The sequence below is a fragment of the Myotis lucifugus genome, unplaced genomic scaffold, assembly GCF_000147115.1.
Source record: "Myotis lucifugus unplaced genomic scaffold, Myoluc2.0 scaffold_34, whole genome shotgun sequence".
Classification (NCBI taxonomy): Eukaryota; Metazoa; Chordata; class Mammalia; order Chiroptera; family Vespertilionidae; genus Myotis; species Myotis lucifugus.
In genome coordinates, this window is record NW_005871082.1 from 1,684,562 (window position 1) to 1,709,958 (window position 25,397).

Genomic DNA, 25,397 nt, shown 5'->3' on the forward strand with positions numbered 1-25,397 from the left:
ATGCTTCTCTTAGGAGGAGCTGGATGGGTTCTGTGGGGAGGGCAGACTGGTGGCAGATTGCAGCTCTAGATGGTTTATTGCCCAGTAGGATGCTTTATTGATTGTCTGAAATCTGATCAGAACCAGGAGGCATCAAATTAAATGTGCTTTTTGAGCAGGAATGAACAGTATGTGCTTTTTTAACAGAAAAATACACAAAAAATAATTTATTTGGAGGCTGAATTTTTCCCTCTTTTTCTCTCTCTCAGTTTATCCTTAAACTGTCAGCAGGGGTAGAGGCCAGAAAGCTGTCCCAGAATCATAAAGTAGATACTCCTGTTGGTTTTTAAAACCATGCATTTTGGGTCTCTGGAGTTGGGTCAGGGTTGATGGGTTTCATGATTGACTAACTCAGACCCTGACAATGCTTAAAGGTTACCTGTCTGTGTCACAGGCAGAACACGTAAAATTGCCATATGTCTATTTCTGTTTATTCCAAACACTAACTACTTTTTAAAGTATAGTATTTTGTTTTGTTAGAACCACCAGTGGGCCCATCTTTTTCAAATAGGTTTGAATTACAGAAGCCTTGAATTTCATACCTGGGAGCTATAGCATTGGCCAGTACTTGAAATACCTATAAAGGTCACCAAATCCGATAAAAATGTACTGGGTTGAAAAATAATTGTCCTGTAAAAGCAATGTAACAAAAATTTTAATATGACCTATTCAACTTCATTTCTTTATGGGGATATTTTCTAGTATGTTGTTCTTAGTTATAAACCTATACTGAAATGAATAGTTGTAAAAACATTAGTGTATCTAAGTGTGGTGCCTCCTTCCTGCTCATCCTAAAGAATAACATGACTGAGAGGTGATCTGCAAAAACTTTTATTTCACTTAGTATAATAACCTCTAGATCCATGTCCATTCATGTTGTCTCAAATGACAATATTTTATTCTTTTTCATGGCCAAGTAATATTCCATTATATATATATGTATCAGACCTTCATAATCCAATCATCTACTGATGGGCATGTAGGTTGCTTCCATATCTTGGCTATTATAAATAATGAAGGGATTAAGAAGTACAAATTGGTAGTCACAAAATAGTCATGGGGATGTAAAACATAGCATAGGAAATATAGTCAATGATATTGTAATACCTACATATGGTGCCAGGTGGGTATTAAGCTTACTGGGGAATCACTTCATAAATTATATAAATGTCTAACCACTATGCTGTACAGCTGAAATTAATATAAAATTATATTTAATATAAACTGTAATTGACAAATAAATAAAATAAATTAGAAATAAAAAGAAAAACTTTTATGATCACTCCCCCATTGGGCAACAGATTCTTAAAACTTGAGAAATGTATTTAAAACAGCTGTGGTTACACTCAGAGAATAGGTTTGCCTCAGGGTGTCTTTAAAGCTCCCATATTTAAATTTGTCCTGGTTCTTGTCTTATTTGGCAGTAGATGTTCCTGCCTACTAGCTGGTAATCAGAGTAGCTCTGTAGAGGGCAAAGAAGGTAGATTGTACAAGAGAGAAGGAGACACAAACTTCAGCTTCCTCATTTGTGAGATAGTAACTCCTAGCTCACACAATTTTTTTTTAAGGGTCAAGTCCAGGAAAGCACATAAAGTAATTAAAATGGTGACCAGGGCATTAGCATTGTTATACAGGTATTTGTTTGTGTGGTTTTTTTTTTGTTTTGTTTTTTTAAAAGATTAAAAACCAAATTTTTCTCTAGGAGAAAACTTCTAGGGGAGAGTAGGGGAAGCAGAGGCCCTTTATGCTCTTTCTACTCTTCTACCCCGTGCTGGCTTTGTAATATAGAGTGTCTTTTACATTTTTTATCTCATCTGATCTCCTCGGCCCTCAGGCTAGCCCCTTCATAGCTGAGGGAATTGAGATTCAGACAGAAGCAAAAAAGGCTAGCTGATGGATGGCATGATCCAATTAACTTGGTACCAGTGAAGTACTTTAAGAATACTAGATATTTTTTTAAATGTATGGCATGATGTTTAGATATCACTTTGATTTTTCTTGATTTTACACTCTAGGATACTGAGCTTAAGGTCATTTTCCCCATTGAGGACTAGAGTCCCTGTTCCCAAGTTCCCAGGTCAGGCTCTAGATTTGCATCTTCTGTAATCTCAGGCACCCAGTCTCTCCCTGACCTCACCTCTTATTCCCTCCCTGTTGCCTTCTCCACTCTAGCCACACCCCTGCCTACCCTAGGGCCTTTGTACATGCCACTTCTTCTGCCAGGTGTGTTCTTCCTCCTTCTCAACATTTGTGTTCAGCTCATCTGGCATATTCTTAGAGAGACTGTCACAGAACCCATTTTACTCTCTTCTTAGCACCTGCCATTAGCTAATTTCTCTTGTTTTTTTTGGGGGGGTGACTTGTCTATTTTCTGTCCCCCTGCCCTGAAGCATCAGCTCTATGAGAGCATGGACATGCTTTGTCAAGTTCATTTCCATGCATAGCACTGTACCAGAGACAGAAGAGGTGTTCAATATATATTTGTTAAATGAATAAATAAACATGTTCCAGTTAAAATTTATTGAAGACAATATCCAAAATATTCACTGGCAGGCCTGGTAGCTAATGCCAGTGTAGAGTGTATCTGTGCATGGAGGGTTCCATCCTTCTGGGCGTGCTGAGCCAGTTTCCTTACTCCCTCACTCTGTCCCAGGCACAGAGTAAGAACTGTTAATATATTTGAGCTTATTTAATCATTACACCCACCTGTGCAGTGGGGACAATTATGCCTGCATTTTATAGATGAGGAAATTAAGGCCCAGGAAGGTTAAGAAGTTTCTTTAAGGTTACAGCTAATTGTACATGGTAGAGCGGGATTGCAACACAGACAGGAAATGTGCTGCTTTCAATCATATGGTATGCAATGTCTCAGCCAGGACTTTTAGGTAGAAAAAAAGACATCATCCTAGATACTAGGCCATTGGGATTGTCCTGGTGCCTCCTATGGGCCAGGGTGTTTTACCTGGCAGATATTGAAACTCCATTACCAACATTGTGGTTTCTACTACCTTGTAGCATTTGGTTCCCTTGCTTGCATTGCTCTCTCCTGGTCAGGCAACACTAGTCTCAGGACTCACCTACTGGGCTCCTTTCATTTGGTTCATCAACTGGCAGCCTCACCTATGATGCCAAGGAGCTGGGAGCTCACTGTCTTCTCTCCTCCCATCCCAGGTACCATATCAGTGAACAGCAGGCGTACGCCTTTCACCGCCAGTGGGGAGAGCGAGATCCTGGACCTGGAGGGGGACATGTACCTGGGAGGGCTGCCAGAGAACCGCGCTGGCCTCATCCTCCCCACTGAGCTCTGGACCGCCATGCTCAACTACGGCTACGTGGGCTGCATCCGTGACCTGTTCATTGACGGGCGCAGCAAGAACATCCGGCAGCTGGCGGAGATGCAGAATGCCGCGGGCGTCAAGTCCTCCTGTTCACGGATGAGCGCTAAGCAGTGTGACAGCTACCCCTGTAAGAACAATGCTGTGTGCAAGGACGGCTGGAACCGCTTCATCTGCGACTGTACAGGCACTGGCTACTGGGGAAGAACCTGCGAAAGGGGTGAGTAGGCCGCTGTGGCAGGCATGCTGGGTCCTGGTGGGTGGGGCTACTACAGGTGTGCCTGTGGAGAGACCTATGCTTCTTTGCTACCATAGGTGGTACCTTTGGACCTACCTGTGCTTTCTTCTAGAGGAGTTTTCTTAGATTCACTGCTGTCCAGGTGGCGCCCTTTCTAGTTCTGGATGCTTGGATTTTTTTTTTTTTGACTAGGGTTAGGTTGCAGAAAGGGAAAGTTAAGGATAAGCATTACCATGCTCATGATACCATTTTTGATTATCAGAGATCTTTTATTTAGAAAGGGTGAATCCTTGTCTTCTAGGATTCTGGTTGGACTAACCAATGTGTTTTATTTATTCATTGAACTCATTCTTTTTGGAGCTCTCTGCATGCTAGCTCTTGGATTAGGCTTTAGAAATATACTATTGAACAAAACAGACCCACCCCTGTCCTCAAGGAGCTTATTTCCTAGTTGAATATTTAGCCATTAAATAAATCATTTTAAACATGACGAGTTTAATAAGAAACAGGGTGACATATTCATTAAGAACATGAACTCTAGGGCCAGGTGAGAAATATGGCCCTCGTGGAGTGATGTGAACCTTATCAAAATAATCTCTTTGAGACTTGATTTCCTCATCTGTAAAATGGGAATAATCAGATACCTCCTTCACAAGGTATTGGAAATGATGAAGTGAATCCTGCACTATGATAAGGTCCTGCACTATGGAAAGCAGTTAATAAATGTCAGTGATTGTTGCAGTTATAATTATTGTCATTCAGCATCATTTAAAGGCAAGTAGAGAGAAGTTTGTGATGCCTTTACAAGTGGACCTGACAAACTGTAGGGGTTCATAGAAAGCTTCTGTAAAGAAGAAATATACAAGTTGAGACTTTAAATATGAAAGGAATAAGCTTGGCAAAGAGGTGGGAGGAAGGTGTGTGTCCTAGACAGGAAGGACATGCCAAGGGATGGAGATAAGAGGACGTGGAATAGTTGAGGATCTGGACAAAGTCTAGATGGACTGGAGGGTGGAGTGATGTGGGGGGAAGGTTAGGAGAGTTGCTGAATAATTGGAGAGCAAACAGTGGGAACTGACAGATTAGAACAGGCCAGAATAGTGAGAGGAGCCCTTTCCCATGCACCACTTTTGCATCTTACGTTTGTACTGAATTTACAGTTTGGGTAGAAGGCAGAGATAAAGGCAAGCCAAGAGACAACATCAAGACAGGAATATTCCAGTCTCTAAGCCATATTCATATTGCAGCTTGGTTTATTGTTTTATATGCCGAGCACACAGAATCAAGCTGATTATTCATGGGTTGATAGCCTCTGTTCTATATGAAAAGATAATCTACACAGTTGTCAAGTGTTTGTAAAGGGTGTAGTTCTAGGACTTTATGGATACTGCTTCTGTTATAGGTAGTTTCTGCCCTCAAAAAGCTTACCATCTATTTAGCTGAGGAGCTGAAACATCAATACAAAAAGCAGTAATAAAATGATACAAGGCAGTGGCCTAGATGCTACTGGTGGACCAGACTAGGAGGACATGGACATTCAAAAAAAATATTTTCTTGAGGAGGAACCTGCAGGATATTATCCCTAAAGACTAGTACCAGTGGCCAGAATTGTCCAATATCATAAGTCTGGTTATGAGGCAATATCCTGGAACAGGAATTGGATGACCAAAGATGTTTTCAAGGAGTGTTTTTTGTGAGTACAACTGTATTACTAGTTAAGGTGTACTTCAAGAGAACTGAAAATCTTCCATACGGTTGGACCCAAAACAGGATGTAGGTGTAGGACATTGGCATGAAGGAGAGAGTGAGCCCTCTTGGAGCTTATGGAATTTAAATTCAAATTCAAAGTGCAACAATCAGAACATGAGCCAAAATAAGGAGGCAGCAACTTGGAATAGAAGTGGACCACATGGGGCTGGTCAGTGTGTCAAGCTCCTGGACTCTTTCTAAATCTCTTTGTAGGGTATACTACCCTTGGGCTTATTTGGGGAGATAGAAAGGTCATTTGGCCTTTGAGATGCATGAGACAGTTTTGGTGAAAGCCAGGGTATTGCAAAACTTCCATAGACTATGAAGGTAGTATAAGAACTACAAGGTCACCTTAGACATATTACTTTCTTCTCTTGGGCTTCTTCCCAACTCAAGGGCTTTGTGATTGTTGGCGATAGGCCACAGTGACTGTAGGTATCTGTGGACGGTATCTCTGAGTTCACCTATTTCAAGGGCAGATCAATGGGTCATGGCCAAGTTTTCCAAGGACAGTGAAAGTCACTGTGCCTTTTACATTGTCACTTTTGAGTAGTCATTAAAAGGCAGCTGACTGGGGATATATGAGGGACAATTATTCCTGGTACAGTGCAGCCAAGAGTCATCCATTTTGGCCAAATGAGAAGGAACCTAGCAAATTGAAGACATTTGATCTATACATCGCTCAAATTCCAGACGGTTCATCTGATTGTTTTGTTCCTCCACTAATTGTTTTTTGGCTCTGTATTGTTCCTGACACCATGTTCAGAATGAATCAGTGGAGTGTAAAAATGATAGGACTCCATTCTGCTAGCAAAGAAAATAGAGCCTTCCAATGACATTGTTTTTCTTTATTGAAACTGATTCCTCAGGGGAGATGCTTTTGAGTATCTTTTATTTATTTTTCATACACTCAACTGACATGAAATCCTAGTATTTTCCAGAAATTGTATTAGATACAGGAGTTACAAATAAACTGACAGCCCCTGATTTTGATCAAGGGGTTTGTAACCCTTCCTGGGAAACAAAGGGAGATGTGGGGGAAGTCTGACATGCGGTGGGTGTTATGCTACATGTCTGTAGGGGAACAGTAGGGCACACATATGGGAGAGGCCATGTCTATATGGGGGAGTGATGGTCAGAAAAATGGGCCCAGTTTTTTTTCTTGTCTCCTATTTTTAATAGAATTATAGTCTCTCTATACCTGTCACCCTCAGTATTCACTACAGGCACTTCTGAAGAGCAGTGAAGGCAAAGTGTTTAAGATTATTTATACAGGAGCATAACCCCCTTTGGATCAAGGAATGCTGCTCCATCCACCATAATACCATCAACCTGATCACTCACTTTACCATTTTCTTCATAATCTTTTTCTAGAAGCATTAATCATAATCCTAGAATTCATCATTTGTGATAAATATGATGAGTCTAGGATAGTTGCTGAGACAGTGTGTTCCACCTAGCCCAAACTATGTCCCATACTTGGAATTTATAGAGGGGTCAGTCTCTTGTTATTGCTGGTCCCACAGCAGGAACAGTAGTGTTAGAAGAAGTACTTGTTTATATAAAATAGGTAAGATGCTGAAAACTGGTATTTAGAGAAGCAGAATTGGAGATGGCCTAGTTCAGATCAAAATAGCCCAAGAACTCAAAGTGAGCAAGCAGTTCAGTCTAAGAGATGACTCCAAGATCAAAGTTATCAGCCCACAACAAGGGAATAAAATAAGAGAACTAGGAAATATATATGTTAGACTGAGGTTAATTTGTATGAGTATTTTTCTCTTAGAGTAAAAATGGATGACTCTTACTTGTGTCCTCAGAAGAGTGCTCTACTGCCTGTGAAAATGAGCAACTCTAAATCTTGACATATAACAATTATCTTGATGTCATATTTAGATTTTTCAGCATGATCTGATACTATTCTAAGAAGATGTAGATATATCTACCCATTCCGGTTGTTCAGCTGTAGCTATTTTGGTTTGTTATTCATAGTGAAGTGGGAAATGTCTCCATGACCTAAAAAGCAAAAGCCTGTTTTAGCTACTGAATACCAATCAGTTTGGTTGAAATGCTGTCATCTGCTGGATGACCACCTGCCATCCTGTGGAGCCCTGTTGTACAGAGGAAGCATTCTAGCTTGTCTATGTGAAGGATATAAGATAAATTTACCTGAGATAACATAGGCATCTTCTCCTTGCCAGTGTAGCCAAATTGTTTTGTTCCCTTGATGGGAGCCAAGTGTCCATAGGCAAGGCTATGGATTTGATTTATTTGTGGACCATTGAGCTTCAATTTGAGCTGCAGATTCTATCCTTTTTTTTCTGGATGGCTTTTTCTGAATGCCATCATTTATTTAGCAAGAAAGAAAATAGGACCCAGCACAATTTCATCTCTATGGCAAGGAAAATAATCCACAGTACAGCGCTGAGAGTCAAGATTGCCTAGTGCTTAGTGCCATGGATTTTAGAGTCAGATGGAGCTTGATTGCTGTGTTGGTTCTGTCACTTACTAGCTAGATGATTTACAACTACTTTCTCTCTTAATTCTACGTCTCAGTATCCTTATCTGTAAAATGGGGACACTAATACTTACTAGGTAAGGTTTTCTTGGTTGCAAGTTACAGAATGGACTATAGCTAACAGAGTCAAGTAGGAGGATTTGCTTCATGATTACCAAGAGAGGTGCCAATCAACTGAAGATCTCACTAAGTATATCTTACAAAGGAAGAAGAACCACTCTGGGGGACTCCAAGGCACTGCAATTAAAATGATTAATCTCTCCTGACCTCTAGGTTCTGGACTTTTCCATTCAGAGTTTATATTTTCTGGAAAGAGAACCTACTTGGCCTAATTTGGTTCACCAGTCAGCTCTGTCTGCGTAGGCAGTTACTTAGAATAGATATAAAGGATCACCCATGTGTGCCTTTATATATACAAACACAAAGCATGCTCTTTCATCCTTAAATGGGTAAACTCGGGGTACCCTCAGCCATATGGCCATGTCCTATTACAGATGTCCAACCATGTGCAACTACTTCTATCTGATAAAAGAAAGTATTTCCAGAGATCATGGGAATGCAATGTCTTTGAGAATATTAATTTGTAGAGCCAAGAAGATGTGATGGAGAGGTAAATCTACTCTTCTCACTGGTCTCTAGGATTCCATTCATCTGACATAAATACAAGCTGAAAACCAAGAATGAAAGATATTTTGAGTTCTCTCCAATGACTCTTGTTCTAACAGAATAAGAGTGAAGGCAGCAGCTGCTCCCCTTTCCAGCTCAGGAACTTCTCTTTCAGCCAACCCCTCTGATGGCTGCTATGTACCCCAGAGCCACAGCAGCACATTTTTTTGGTGAAGGAAGGGTGAGAAACCGCCTTCAGACAAAACACCACTTACAGGTGAGGCTGGAGTGCGTCATTTGGATGCCATATGGAAATCATGACATTAGCCCTAACCGGTTTGGCTCAATAGATAGAGCGTCAGCCTGTGGATTGAAGGGTCCCAGGTTCGATTCTGTTCAAGGGCATGTACCTTGGTTGTGGGCTCAATCCCCAGTAGGGGGTATGCAGGAGGCAACTGATCGATGTTTCTCTCTCATCAATATTTCTAACTCTCTATCCCTCTCCCTTCCTCTATGTAAAAAAATCAATAAAATATATTTAAAAAAAAGAAAAAGAAATCATGACATTAGTAAATACCATTCATATTATTTGTATTTAATCCTTGTATTAGTAGGTAAGGAATTAGAAGCCCTAAGAACTTAACATGACTTTAACTTGGAGTAGTTGTAGAGTGGTTAAAATTCATGATTTCTGGTTCCTAATCCATTGCACTTTCTATCACATTGGATATATGAAAGAGGTTATATTGTATGGTCATTGAGGGAAAAACAGTGCATTAAATATCTTTGTTTCCCCACAGTCTCTAGAACTGTGCTATATACATACTATATGGTTATTAAATGTTGGAAGGCCCCAGTCCTCTGTACTGTGTCTCTTTGTGGTCTGTACATGCTCCTCAGTCTGTATAGTGCAGCACTGAGAGTCAAGATCACCTAGTGGTTAGTGCCCCTTTGTGCCCTCATCCATTGCCAAGATGTCAAAGGTCATCTGTATGTCAGTGACTCCCAAGTCAGGATCTTTATCCTGGAACTCTCTCTGGAATCCCAGATATTTATATCCAGTTGTCTATTTGACAACTGCATTTGGATATCTGATAGGTATCTTAATCACAACATTGAGAAAAAGAAATGTGAGGCCCTCATTCCTGCCTTAGACATTTTTTTTTAACTTTTAGTTTTCCCCATGTCACTAAATAGTATTACCATTGTCCTTGGGGTTTTCCTTGAATTTTCTTTCATCTCATTCTGTCTGCCTCAGCAAGTTCCTGTTGATGCTTCATCTAAACCCATCCTGCGCTGTCCACTTCTCTCCCTTTTCACCACCATCATCCTAGTACAGTCTATGCTAATCTCTTCTTTGGACCCCTGGATAGCATGTCATATGATTATGAAAATCTCAAGTTCATTTTGTACCTTACTTAGAGTACTAAAGTTAGATTATTAAAATGTCTACATAACACATTTCTACTTAAGTAGCTTTAATTTCAATGGCCTTTGGTCCCCTAAATTATAGGAAATGAAACAGATAGGAAAGGAAGCTCTGATGCTTCTTTGGAATTAAGTAAAATATTCACATAGAAATTCCATAAGTAGGTATCTAGCTATTCTCTATACCAGGCTTGGTGAGCTAAGTTGTGAGGATACAAATTTGTAGAATACATGGTTTCAGTTCCTTGATGGACTCAGTCTAGTGGAGGGGATGGAGAAGTGATCTGCAAATTGAAATGCAGTCTACCAAGGGCAGTGATTCAGGAAATAATTATAGGAAAGAAAAAGATAAAGCAAAATATGTCCAACATGATATACCACTTTATAAGTAATTCTAGATCCACTGGGGTCTGCTCAGACTGACTCAGTGATGTGCAAACACAAGAAACCTTGGTATCCAAGGTCAAATGTAATAATCCTGTTTGCTTTCACTGATTCCAGTGCCATTGAGGATCTGCCCCATTCCCCAGGGATGTCCAAGCCCTTTATTTAGATATGTGTCCTTGAGATTCTTACTTGGATCCTCTGGTGTCTCTGTTATGCAAAAATAAAATGAGGCAATTGGGTTTCATGCTCTCTTAGGGCCTTTCCAGTTCTAAACTCTGTGATCCTCAAATGTCATCTGCTTGGCAATATCTTCTCTCATCCTGAGACAAGAGGTAAAGGTGAGTGAAGGGGAGGACAGGAATGTGAGTCCTTGTTCCTTACAGTCTGCAGAACTGTCTGGGTTAGGAGGCTGGGTTTAGTTATATCAGCACTACATTGAATTTGTCACCTCTCTGATTCATTCATTTAAGAAGATGAATACCTCAGTGTTCTGGGAATACTTCAGACCCATGAACTATGAGTTTTAATTTATGGATTAATGAATATAACCTTGGATTTCTTAAGAACATTAAAAGGCTGTCTCTTTTTCTGTCCATTGTATACCCATTTTAGATGGGAAATGACATGTACCAGAGAAAGGGACTTTTCAAGAAATACACAATTCATTATCATCAACCAATGTATCTTCATTTTTTCTAATCATTTAATACCTTATTCACACGTATCTCTGGTGTGGACCATATCAGTGATCAGATTCAGACTTTTATTTTTTTCTCCCTCTTTTCCAAGTTTTTCTTTTCCCAGACCCAGGATTTTATGATCCCAGGAAATTGTCACATAGTCCATGAACCCTTCATAAGTGTCATTCCACTAGGTCAGGGTCTGAGGTACCCAAGATCACAGCTGCTCCAAAGAATAGATTCAGGGAAGGAGATTCTATTATTCTGGAGTCATAAAGCTCAGGGGTCTCAGAAGAATAGGTTGGAGGCTTTGGAGATATTTGAAAACTCTCCATCTTTGCCTGTGTTCAGCCTGAGAGAGAGAGGGCCAGCACTTTGGGGTGGCGCATGACAGCTGCTTGGGACTGCGTCACACCTGCTGTTGGCTGTGGTTCTGTCAAATGCAGGGACACAGCAGCCATTTATATTGCTGCTCTGTACCTTTATTACTGCCTTTGCTAAAAGCTGTTTGAATGCCAACAGACATTTGCCCTTTATGGATGCAATAGATTGAGATGGTGCTAAATTATGAAAAACAAGTGCTTCAAAACTCAACACAAGGGGATTGTCATAGCCTGTTCTAGCATATCTGGCTCCTTGTATCTTTTCACAGATAAATAAATTCTTCCTTGCTCCAGTATGGATTATTGAGAGAAATTATGTGCCTACTCTGTACATACACTAGCCATTTAACCCTCACATCCACTCTGCAGTCTTCATTTTATTATTCTCATTTTCTAGATGGAGAAATTAAGAGCCAAATTCATTCATTCCAAGCACCTATTGAGTACTGTGTTCTAGGGGCTGTGTTGAGCCTCGGGATGCCAAAATGTTGATTGTGCCACTCCTCATAAACATGTCAATAAATTCTGATATCTGAGACAGGTGGGACACAAGTGCAGGTAGAATTATCATGGACAGCATCACAGATTGGGTGACACTAGAACTTAGGCTTGGTGGAGTTGCAGGAATCTACCAGGTAGACTGGGTAGGTAAAAGTATTCCAGATAGAAGGAACAGAGATGCAGAGGTGACTTAGATAAACAGGAAGTTTTCCTGAGATGGAATCTAAGACTTGGGGATTGAGGAGAAGGAACTTGAGGGGGCATTTTAGAAGGTGTGGCTAGAGGAGTGGATGGACCAGCTGTGAAGCAAGTGGTTTGCTCTCCCAAGTTTAGATCTTATCTTGTAGGAGGCATGGGGTTTTTATCAATGGGACAACAAGGTTGGAGCACTCTGATGGAGGATGGGTGGGATGTGGGAGACAGTAGGCCAACAGATCAGCATGTATTAGTTCAGTTTGCATTGTATTATTTCAGGAATAAGAAATAAGAGCTCCAACTGAGGTAGAGAGAATGGAGGTCACATTTTGGGGGTGCATATAATAGATATTAGAAGCGATGTTGATCGGATTTACTAGCCAACTGTACCCAACTAAAGAATGGCCAAGACTAGATTAGAACAGGGGTTTGGCCATAGAACCCTAGTGTTTCTTCCCTCTCTACTACTCAGCCATCTCAAAGCAGTTGGAAATTCTTGGGAGGTAACAAGAGAATATAGCTAGGCATCACCTGCACATGCCGGTCCCATTCTGAACATATGTGACTTACCCTTTCTCTGCTTCAATTTCCATATTTACCACTGAGAATGTCAACAGTGGCTGCTTAATTGGTTTTCTGGGTCCCTCTGTCATTGTGTATAATATGCTTACATGGATAATAAGCCAACATGCCCCTTCTTGAATCTAAAATTCTATAATTCAAGAATGAAAAGTTCTATGGCTAATGTTTTTATTCTGTGTTTTTCTTGGGTTCTAAAAGTGACCTAGATAGGATTTTTGTGTTTAAATGTGTGATGTTGGAAGGAAGGTTGTGGCAGAAGGGAACATACCAAAGCATGCTTTTGTCCACACTTCAAATGTTTTGTATAAGGAAGCAAGACATGACTGGTGTAATCCCAGATTTTGAAGAATTATGTTAATACTAGAAGCCCATTGCACGAAGATTCGTGCAATAGGCCTTCCTTCCCCTGGCTGCCAGCACTGGTTTTCCTCTGGCAACCAGGACCCAGGCCTTTGGTCTGGCCGCAGCGGAGAAGCCAAGCCTCTTCAGTCTTCAGTCTTCAGTCTTCGATCTTCGCTCCACACCTGCATATGCAAATTAACCTCCATATTTGTTGGGTTAATTTGCATAGTCACTCTGATTGGCTGGTGGGCGTAGCAGAATGACACCAATTTGCATGTTTCTCTTTTATCCGTGTAGATGGTCTGTGATTATCTTGACCAAGATTTGCATATCCAGCCTTGGGCAAAAGTAAGTTTACAGTTTTTAATATGGAAATAAGCCCTATATAATAGAGGGAATTATGCAAATTGACCATAACTCTCTGACAAAGATGGCGGGACCCACAGCCAATAAGGAGTGAATATGCAAATTGAGGGTCACTCTGAGACAAAGATGGTGGCAGCCAGGCCGGGATGCTTGCATGATTGCCACGGCGATGATGCAGGCATTCCACCCTGCCCCGCCTGCAGAGGGCCTGTGGGCAGGCACGGAGGCATGAAACGGCTGAGGCAGGGCAGGACGCCTGATTTCATTGCCAAGGCAACGAAGGCAGGCATCCCACCCCCGCTGCTCTGGGCCGGTGGTCAGCATGCGCAGATGCAGAGTGGCCAGTAGGCAGCGTGCTCCAGTCTGGTGGGCAGTGCACGCAGGCGTGGAGCAGCCAGTGGATAGCGCGTTCTGTGCCAGTGGGCAGCGCGCGTGGAGAGCCTCTGGGCGGGGGAGGTGGTCCGGTGGAAGGTGGCGGTGGCAGCTGTGAGCGTGCCAAGTGGAGCCTGTGGGCCGAGCTGAAGTAGCGCCTGCAGGCCATCAGCACCGAGGAGTGGCTGCGCAAGCCCCGCCTCCTGGCCCAAAAGGTGCGTGATCGCAGGGACAGCCACCATAGCGGGCCAGATTGACATCCTCCTGGCTGCGCCATGGGGGTTGTGGATCTGTGCAGCTGCAGGCCTCTGGTGCTCACATCCTTCCCCGCCCCGCCGCCCCCCCATGTGCTCACATCCTTCCCCCCCCTCCGCATGTGAATGTTCCCCAGTGCGCTGTCACCCATGCGCGCCTGCAACAGTCCCGGACCATGGCACGCACAAGTTCCTCCCCCTGCCCCTCTGCCACACTTCCAGCAACCCCAGCACGCCTACATCCCCCACAGGACGTGCACACATCCCCTCTGGCATGCTCATGTCCTTTGGAGAGTGTATGGGTGTTCTGGGTGCTGAGGGTGGGTGCCTGTGAGATGACAGTGAGAGGGTGGAGTAGTGATGCCCTTTTCCCATGGAGGCCAGTGCAGTGATGAGATCACCTCCATGGGGCTAATGCAGGTGCTGAGGCAGGAGCAGGTGCAGACAGACATGCCTGGTGGGCGCGGGTGGCCCTCGCTGAGGTGCCTTCAGTCAGTGTTCAAGATTGGGAACCCAGAGGAAGTGAGGAGTTCTGTCCCCTCAGTGAAATAGGATAGTTGGGGTGACTGCAGTGGAGGAATGTGCACTTTGGGTGCCGGCACCCATGAGTGAAGGCTGCTCTGACTGAGCCTCGCTTGCTTGGGCCCTAGCTCACTCCTGCCGGGCAGCGGGTGACATGATGTGCCTTTCCGAGTTAATGAGAGAAAACATTGATTCTCCCACTGCCCACGAAGGTAGAAAGTGGAGTGGGGAGACATGTGGGGAGTGAGCGAGGTTCCCTGTCTGGGGGTTCCAAATCCGCCATTGGTTCCTTTCACAGCTGACTAGAGATATACAAAGTGTCTCCCCAAAATTTATACATACTTTGAATACCTACTAATTCCAATGGTTTAATCATGACAAGAAGAAACAACAATGGAGCTGTCATCTGTTAAAAGTGCAGGCACAAACCAGTAGTCGGACATTCCCTGAGGGGTCCCGGATTGGAGAGGGTGCAGGCTGGACTGAGGGGTCCCCCTCCCCACCATGCACAAATTTTGTGCACTGGGCCTCTAGTAATTAATAAATAATAATACAAGAATAAACTCTGTGTTTCATGTACTCACAACTGTAATTGATTGAAAAAATTATAGTTTCTTTTTCTCTTGTAAAAGTGGCTATATTTGAGATTAAGTTAAAACATTTCTTTTATTTTTTAGAGATAGGAAAGTCATATTTTTAAATTCTCTATATTCTGGTCTCTTTAGAATTTTGTAGTGATGACACCCAATATTGAGGATTTTGCTCCTCAGTGCACATTGATTGCATATCGAGCGCATGTGCATAGTTTCCCTCTAGTCTTTGAGATGTTTTTCTACTCTATTTTATCCTGGGTTTTGTTTTAATTCAATTGGGGCTTATTAAGGGGAAGAAACAGCAGACATGTAACTGACATGAATAAAAGACTCAAAACCTAAAGCTGGATTAACTCAATGAAAACAGAGACTAAAGGGTTGTAAAATTATATTGCCGGAGGCCCAGATATTATCTAGTATAAACACCCCCAATCCCCAATTTTAGATGAGGAAACTGAGGCCTCCGCATAGAAAACGAGTTACCCAAAGACTATAATGTTCTTGGTCCCTCATTTTGGTTCCCCTATGGTTAGATTTTTTAAAGAAATATATACAAGCAGTATCTGTGTATATTTTGTAAAAATATATGTTTATGTACCTATCACCTACTAAGGAGTAGAATAATGGCATTATAGCAAAGGCATTTGGTCAACCTTTGGTAATTTTTTAATTTTTATTGTTGACACTATTACAGATGTCTCCCATTTTCTCCCCCTTTGCCCACTTCCACCCAGCCCTCTTCCCCCTCCTTCTTACCATCACTACAGTGTTGTCTGTGTCCATGGTCTATGCATACATGTTCTTTGACTAATCTCTTCATCTTCTTTCATCTTGATAAATTTTATTTGAAATGTTGTCGATTGATTTAGGGAGAAGAAATATGAACTGGAAATTGTGCATTGAAGAACTCTCTAATATAAAACATTTAAAGTGTGGAGAATGAATTCTTAACTACACACTTGTCAAATAAATATATAGTACCAATGTTATTTTCTTTGGTTTTAAATGTAAGGGCATGCTCATCATATGTTAGGTACTTACATAAATTGTTCCATTATTTTCTTCTGTAATATCTTTTTGCTTGCTTGTGTGGTTCAAATATATTCTTTAAACTCTTAAAAAAAGACATAAAGAGAAAAGACATGGATACATTTCTCTTTTCTCTTTCATCACCCATCCCGTCTTACCCTAGGAACAACAAATAAATCCAGCCCAGCAGAGAGGACTTGGAAGTGAAAAGAGCATCTGACACCTAGGGCTGGAAACTCTGGGTATAAATGGTGCTTGAAAGGCCCCCTTCTGTGGGTGATTGGATGGTTATTTCCCTGGCGAGGAGATGCAATCTTTCTTGGAGAAGATCATTTCATGCTTCTTAGCATGTTTAACCTTTACAGTAAGGCATTCTCATCAAAATGACAAACCCCAACAGAGCCTTCTGAGAGATCAGTAAATCAGAATCCTTATGAAATCTGTGGGATTAGCACACTTCTCCTCTTTGTTTCCCCAGCGAGAGAAAGCCCAAAGCCCTGTGCCTTTCAGATTTCCATCTTCTCTGCAGGACCCTTGTCTGGAGCTTCCTGCTGCAGCCCATTGGTGTTTGGCTATTGTTTTCATATGGTCTCCCAGGGCCACATATTAACACCAGCTCAGGCCAACACATTATCAGCAACATTGTAAAGGAAAAATAAAGCACTGATGTTTACTTCATTGAATTCTCCCCACCCCTGAAAGTCTTCCTTTCTGGGTCTGAAGATAATAGCTGTCTCTTAATGCCCCCACATGTAGTGGCAGGCTGTTGCTCACAGGGACCTGTATCCAGAGACTTGTCTCAGCCCCCTCCCCACAGTTTTCAGTCTGTAAAAATGAAACTCCTTTCACCAGCAACCCATCTTCTCCATCCATGGTAAGATGGAGCCTCTGCTGTGCAAATCCATAAGGCTGAGCCCATGTGGAGAGCAGAAGTGGAAGCAAAGGAAATTGATGAGTAAGAGTCCTGTTAGCTGTACAAGTGATAAAAAACATTTATTGGGAGTTGGGGGGGTGAATCTTTTATCAAAATGTACAGATTCATATTTACATTTTGAAAGGACCTCTGAGGTTTTTTGTCTAACCAAATAGTGGATACATAAACACCTTTGACCAAATACCTAAAATGTTGTATGGGCTCTATGGGAACATTGACTCCCTTTCCATATGCTGTACTAAATTCATTTGCTTTGCTTTTTTAATTGATATCAGAGAAAGAAAGGAACAGGAAGAGAGAAACATCGATGATGAGAGAGAATAATTGATCAGCTGCTTCTTGCATGCCCCCCACTGGGGATTGAGCTCAAAACCCAGGCATGTGCCCTGAGCAGGAATCAAATGGTGACCTCCTGGTTGGTCAACACTCAACCACTGAGCAACACCTGTTGAGCTAAATTTATAATTTGAATCCTGGACCAGAGCTCTTTATTCTTAAGAACTGTCAGGAGGTGCTCTAGCTTTGTGCTTTTGAGGTTGTCTTCCTACCCGGTTGACTCCTGGATGCTTGTGAAACACAACTCCGAACCTTTCTGTATAAGCTCAGTGGGTCCTTGTGATTATTTTTAAAATACGTAATAGTCCCTTTATTTATTGCAAATAGGCTTGGCAATTAATTCACAGTTAGTAACTTATGGCCTGGAAAATCTCATTACCCAAAACTTACATTGTCAACACATCTGTTTAAAAAGAGATGCTTAAAGAACTGGTCTGAATATCCAGATTCTGATCATCTCCAAGAAGGGGGGAATCACTGAAAGGCAACCTCAGAGGGAGTGTAGGGTTGTACCAAGGTTATTAAAGCCACTGAAATTCATACCTAAGGGAGTGTAAGAAGGGAATTCATAGTTATTGAGTACCTACTATGTGTTAGGTATAATTTGGTGCTTAATCTAAGATGTAGGAATTTAGAAGTTAGACAGAGCTGGATATGAATTTGAATTCTATCCCTGCTTCTTATGCAATCTTGGGTATGCTTTTTCTGAGCTTCAGCTTTCTGATGTATAAGACAAGACTTTGGGGGTTGTTGTGAGGCTTAAATAAGATGATTATGTAAAATTCTCAGCACAACACCAGTAAATTTTAAGTATTGAATACAGGGAGAAGTATTATTATTATTATTATTATTATTATTATTATTATTATTTCAATTTTAGAATAAGCTTATATAAAGTGTGTTGGTATCATTCATATTTTTAAGATCATTAAACCCAGGCTCAGAAAGATTAAATAACTTCCCCTAATCACACACACTAGATGTAGGATTTTTTAAAAATCTGGTCTACCAGATTTTCTATTATACTTTGCCATTCCATAAAATGAGAGGTCTTGGTGGTGGGATTAGGTACTTTGGGTGGGAGAAAGAAAGACATATGGACTACGGAGGCCTTTTTGGTTTACCTTCCAATAGTGTTCATTCTCTGCTTCAGGACTTTCAGGGGGTGGACCTAAGGAATAAGTGTACAGGGAAGCTGTCCATTTAGAGTAATTTTAAGATTTTGAAAAGCAGTCAAAATCTTCCACATCTTCTTGCCTGCATTCTTGGTTCCTAAGTAAAGAGAAAGGACTTTTAGGGTTCCATGAGACCAGTCCAGAAAAGCATGAAATGGGTGCAGCTCAGGACTAAGAAGACAAACTTTGCCCTGTAACAATTTATCCAGGTCCACAACATACCCTAAGTCACACCTGCACACACACACACACACACACACACATTACACACACACACACACACACACACACTTCAACCATAAAATTGAGTGTCTCTAAATATTGCTTTGCTTGTCTGTCCCCTGAACTAGACAATGTGAACCATCAAGCCTGTATCAGGCATCCCAGTATCAAGGACAGAGCCCAAGTTCAGTCTGTGTCTGTGGAGGAAAGCAATGAAAGCCTGCATGGATGGGACTACCCATAAGATTTATTCTTCTGAAGTTAGAATGTTGGTTTAACTGACAAATTTGGTAGCTGAACACTCCTTTTACCTATCACATCACACACACATACACACACACATACACACACACACACAAACACACACACACGTTGGGTGGAGGTGGGATGGGCCTAGAGAAAAATCACCCCGGAGCTCCCTTAGGCTGGGCCTACTCTGTGTATGGTTTAAAGTGAACAGATGAGCAAGTATGGAAAGAATAAAGAATGAATCTTGGATAGAAGGAGAAGCAGGCCTATGCACCCAGGGTAGGCTCTTTTACCATTTTAAACCATGGGGCTGACCTTGTTGCTCTCCATGGTGAGAAGAGCTCCCACTGGGTGGTACTTCTTTGCTCCTTCCCACTCTCTGTTCCTTTGCCCCTTCCCTGTTCCTCTTAACTTTCCCCCTCTTTTCCTTATTTTCTCTGTTCTTTATTACTTCTTTCTGATCAACCCCATAGTCCTTTCTTCCTTTCTCTATCCATCTTTTAGGCTTGATAAATGTCATCTACTTTTTAATGGACAATTCCCTCCCAGAGGGATGCAATTGACCTAGGTTTATTCTGAATGATTGGCCTGGGGGCTGCAGTAGAAAAGGTGGGCTGGTGTCTAGGGCTCTCTTTTGGGAGCTGGTAGAAGGAAAGGACAGACCCAAAGCCTCTGCAAGCACATTGTCTAGCCTGGAAGTCATCTCCTTTTGAACTATAATAAATGAGAAGGGGACTTGGCAAGAGGGAACAATGACTGTAAAACCAGGTGGCTAAAATATAAGTGGGGATTGTAGAGCAGTACACTGGGGTATCATTCCTACTTGATGAAATGCCTTGGCTGCTGCCAAAGAGCCCTTCTCTGCCTAATGTTGGGTCCCCCGGCCTTTTTATAAGTGGAGATAGATGGCGATGGTGTGATGGTGAACGAATATGTCCTTAGGATGAAGCGGAACAGATGCTTTCTTTGTAAATTTTCTTTTGCCCATTCTTTCTTCTTTCTTTAATCCTCTCACTTCTTCCTCACCTTTCTTTCACCTTCCTTCCTTTGTTGCCCTCAATCCCTTCAAAATACTTTTCATTTCTTTCCTATGTGTAGAACATGTTTGACCCATCCCATTTCTTTTCACTAGATTGGTGTTCCCCTGGGCTTTAATGGAGAAATTGGCCTAATGAATCTTGACTTTGATAGGAATGTTATTCTGTCTTCATAAAATGCTACTCAATAAACCAATCTCTAGATTATAGCTCTGTTAGGAGTGTTTACCACTGTTGGGAAGAAGCCTCATAAAGAATTGTCATTATTGGGTTATTGCCAACATTCTAGGTCATGGATCTCCATTTAAAAAAATAAACATTGATTTTTATGATTACAAAAGCAATATCTGTTCACTGTAGAAAATTTAAAATGTATGAAAATTTATTAATTCAACTTTTTATTTAGCTGGTATTAATTGAACACCTATTTTATGGCAAACAATAAAACAAAACAAAAATCACTCATAATTATACCAACTAGAAACAGTCATGCCCTAACCGGTTTGGCTCAGTGGATAGAGTGTCGGCCTGTGGACTGAAAGGTCCCAGGTTCGATTCCGGTCAAGGGCATGTACCTTGGTTGCAAGCACATCCCCAGTAGGAGATGTACAGGAGGCAGCTGATTGATGTTTCTCTCTCATCGATGTTTCTAACCCTCTATCCCTCTCCCTTCCTCTCTGTAAAAAATCAATAAAATATATTTAAAAAAGAAACAGTCATTATTTAACATATTCGCATGCTTTATTCTATTCCTTTGGACAATGTATATATAAAAATATATGTATGTCATTTTAAAATAAATTTTCTGTCCTGATTATTCAGGTAGAATTATCTCATCAATTCACTAATGTGATAATCCCATAATTATACCATAATTTCAGTTTAGAAATATGTTATCTTCTTTATCTCAAATCATAAATAAAATCCTTAAAAATATGATTTTTAATGACTTCACAATAGCTACATTTGCCAAATAGTACCTCAATAATGTTAACAAGCCACTCCAAAACTAAGCAGCTTACAATAAGAAACCTTTAAATTTTATTATGATAGATCTATGGATAGCCTTTTGGTTCTAAAATATCTTTCTATTGACACTTCAACTCATCTCCAGGATTTTATATCTTGATTCAGAGATTGTCTCTTACACCAGATAAGAAACTAGCTCTGCCTAGTCTGCGTGGCTCAGTGATTGATTCCCAGTCAGGGCACATGCCCTGGTTGGGCGCTCAATTCCTAGTGGGGGCATGCAGGAGGCAGCCAATCAATGATTCTCTCTCATACTAGCTGTGAAATAGCCAGACACAGATTCAGGTTTGAACATTATGTTAGAATCTGCTCCATGATCTCCACATTCTCCTTGGGCCAAAAACTACCCAGGGAATGTTATTCTCTTGGAAAATGGCAAGAGGGCAGGAGGAAACTTGGGATTACCTATTACTTCCTGAGACCTCTGCATCTGGCACCTTGTCACTGCTGTCCACATTCCCTGGGTCAGAGCAAGCCATGGTGCCAAGCCCTTCATTGGGTGGGTTATTACACTACATCCACTATAGTGGAAGTACTACAGAGTGACAGGCAAGGGGTGTGGATGCATAGTTCAAAAATAGGGGAGATGCGAAAAATTGTGAACAAGGGTTCAGTCAACCATAGTAGACCATCTAATGTTTTATTATCACTAATAACCAGCAGTTGATCAAAGAAGACTAATTGTTGATCCATTCTGTGAGGCTCTATTGTGCCCCCATCTTGGTGTGATAAGATATACAAGACCCTTTTCCAACCAAAGAGGCTTCAGAGGACATCAGATCCTTTTGTACTAGCCCAGAGTTATCTTCTATCTACTGGAGCCTTTTGGTTCTAAAATGCATTTCTATTGACACCTTAACTCATCACATCTCTAGGAATTTATATCTTGCTTCAGAGATTATCTCCTAGACCAGATGCTAAACTAGCTCTGATTTTAATGCAGAGGATGCTTATGACCATGATTGCAGAAAGGCTTAAGGAGATGAAGCCTAAGACCTCACCAGGTCAGTTCCAGGAGATCATCAGCTTTAGAACCTAGAGGTGAGACAGAATAATTTGTTACCTGGTTTGAGATTTGTTCTGAAAAACAATGGAGGAGACTGGGAAAGACCAATGGGGCACTTGGGCTCTCTAGGAGTAGTAAGGAATGATTGGTTGAATTCATTAAAAAAAAATTCAGAATCAATGAACTCCACTCTTGTAATCTGTACTGAATTACTCTTTAAGTCTGGAATTCTTTTCCTGCTTGAGGTTCTATCATGGCTCTGAGGAATCCGTACTGCTTAGGGTTTTGGGATTCAGGCTATTATTTCTGGTACTGAGGTCCCTGTCTCTACTAATGCACCTCTTAATTTTGTTTCTTTTGTATCTGTTCCTCTGCTTTTATTTTTATTTATTTTTTAAATATAGATTATTGATTTTTTTACAGAGAGGAAGGGAGAAGGATAGAGAGTTAGAAACATCGATGAGAGAGAAACATGGATCAGCTGCCTCCTGCATACCCCCTACTGGAAATGTGCCCGCAACCAAGGTATATACCCTTGACTGGAATCGAACCTGGGACCCTTCAGTCCTCAGGCCGATGTTCAATCCACTGAGCCAAACCAGTTAGGGTTGTTCCTCTGCTTTTAGTTGGTATTTTTTTTAAATTACATACTCAATACATTAGATAGCCTGATTTAGGCCAGGACCATATCTTCTCCATTGCCCAGTGCCTGGCATATAGAAAGTGCTTATCACACAGTTGTTGATGGTGACAGGTTAAGGGCACAGGTACCCTCAATCTTTTCACCTAAAGACTTAAAAAATCTTTTTATAACCCATATATTCCCACTCCCATGCAGATCACCTTGCTCCAGGCTTATATTTCATGCTCATAGCCAAAAATTTCCTGCAGGAAACCTAGTTTATGTGTTTATTTCAAATGTAATTTTCTAAAGAAGGAGCATAATTATTGGAACAGAGTGTACCAATGTCAAGGCATCAGTCAGTGTTATAAGAGCCAATTTAGAGTAGTCAGAAGCAACAGAGACTACTAATTAAATTAATGAGGTTTAATAGCTTGTCTTCTCTCCAAAGAGAAACTTTTCCTGACCAGAATTTTGTAAGAAGGCAACTATGTTGCATTAGGATACTGTGCATATGAAGGAAAGGAGAAATAGATTTAGGGAATGGTGGAAGGTATATTGTGTGAGAGTAAGACTAATGTTATAGAATGTTGTCAGAAAACCATCTATTACTACTATGGGTTACTACCATTTAACAAATATTGATTGAGACCCTATTATGTGATAGCCATTATGATAAGAACAAAGTATAAAAGATGTCTCCAGTCTTCAGGGAACTCAAGGTCACCTTGAGGATAGCAGGTGACTGCCCCCAGAAAGATAGATTGAACATAAAGCCCATTCAACCAAGATCTCATTCTTAGTGCTGTATGAATGACCTTGTTTCAGATGCAAGATTGATTGGAGGTCAAAGATGAGGTGGGAAGAGAATGAGTTTAGATCTCAGTTAGAATAGAACTTCAATGTCTTTACTTCCAGAAACAATGAGCATGGTAAGAATTCTTTCTAAGGAGTTAGAGAAACTTCTACTAGGATTGGATCAGGGTATGAGTATAAAAATACAGGCCTAAAAGAAAGCCAAAAAAACACACATCTGCATCTACAAAGATCAATAAAAACACACACAAACACAAGCACACAACCTTTCTAGCTTACTGGTTTATTTATCTGTTATTCCTTGACTGATAAAATAATCACAGTTTCAGATGCAAAATTAAAATAACGTTATTTTAACATGATGACTATAGTTAACTAGAGGCCCGGTAGATGAATTCACGCATGGATGGGATTCCTCGGGGTGGCCTGCGGAGATTGGGCCCCAGCTTGCACCCCCAGGCTCACAGCCCCAGCTCTTGCTCCCAGCCTCACAGCCCTGCAGCCCTGCCTGGCACCCCGGGTGTGGCCTGGTGCCACCCCCTCACCTGCTCCACCATCCCACCTGCAGGGTGATCGATTGGGGTCAGGCTCCCCCACCCAGCTCCCTCAGCGCCTGGGAGCCAGGTGGTGAACCCCCCCCCCCCCACCACCACTGCTGGTCTCTTGTCTGCAGGGCAATTGGCAGGGCTATTGAGCCCCCGCTCCCACCCCCCTTGGCCTGGCACCACCCGCTTACCTGCTCCACCATCCTGTCGTGTTCCCACTCTTGCCAGGGTCCATGGGGGTGGGCCACCACTGCTGCCTGCTGCCAGCGTTGCATCTCTGACACCTGCCATGGTCTGTGCTGCCCCCTGATGGTCAGCGCATGTTATAGTGAGTGGTCCAACTCCCGGTCAAACTCCTGGTCAAACAATTTGCATATTGGACTTTTATTATATAGGATACTTCTGTATGGTGCATTTGAAAGTTGTTAAGAGAGTAGACCCTCAGAGTTCTCATCACAAGGAAAAAATATTTTCTTGTGTCTATATGCGATGATAGATGTTAGCTAAACATTTGTGATAATCATTTTACAATACATGTAAGTTAAGTCATTGTGTTGTATACCTTAAATTTATACAGTGCTGTATGTCAATTATCTCTCAATAAAACTGGGGGTGGGGTCATTTTATCCAAAGATTAAACATTTCAATGACATCTATATTATAAAAGGCCGGTGGCCATAACACCGTAATGCCAGAACAACCAAACGACTGGTCACCAGGAGGTGCATAGAACACCTCTAGGTCCCTCCCCCCGGCCTATGAGCCACTTGTGGTGGCAGAGTGGGGCTCGCAGTTCATGTGGCGTGGCGGGGCTCGCGGCTCATGCAGCGCGTTGGCTTGCAGCGGTGAGTTACTCCCGCACGGCGGGTCTGGGGTCCCGCCTGTGTGGTGGGTCTGGGGTCCCACCAGTGCGGCGGGTCTAGGTCTCACACGATTTTTTGTGCTGGGCCTCTAGTATAATACATAAAAGATAGCTCTTGCATATTATAATATACTTCACACTGTCATTAAAATGATATTCATTCAATATTATTTAGTGCTCATAATATGCCAGATACTATGCTAGCATTTGAGCAGTACAGTGGTGGGCAAAAATTGACCCATCCTTGGCATCATAGAGCTTCCAGTCTAACCATAGGAGAAAGGCATCAAATATTCACCAACTAAACATGCAATTTCAATCTTTGTTAAACTTGAGAAGTATGAAGAGCCAGGCCTACTTGGGGAATCAGGAAAACTTTTCCTGAAGGAATGATGGTTGGGCTGATATTTGAAGGTTAAACTAGAGGTAATCAGGCAAGGATAGATGT

At 41.7% G+C, this 25,397-nt stretch overlaps 1 protein-coding gene across 2 annotated transcripts in view; it reads left to right on the forward strand.

The window, feature by feature from the left end:
* NRXN3 (neurexin 3) overlaps nt 1-25,397 on the forward strand; it is a 1,457,090-nt gene that overhangs the window by 420,973 nt on the left and 1,010,720 nt on the right. For both annotated transcript variants that reach the window (XM_023752494.1, XM_006086965.3), the window contains one exon: nt 3,211-3,594. In XM_023752494.1, coding sequence (XP_023608262.1) covers nt 3,211-3,594 — 384 coding nt within the window. The remainder of the gene's footprint in view (nt 1-3,210; nt 3,595-25,397) is intronic.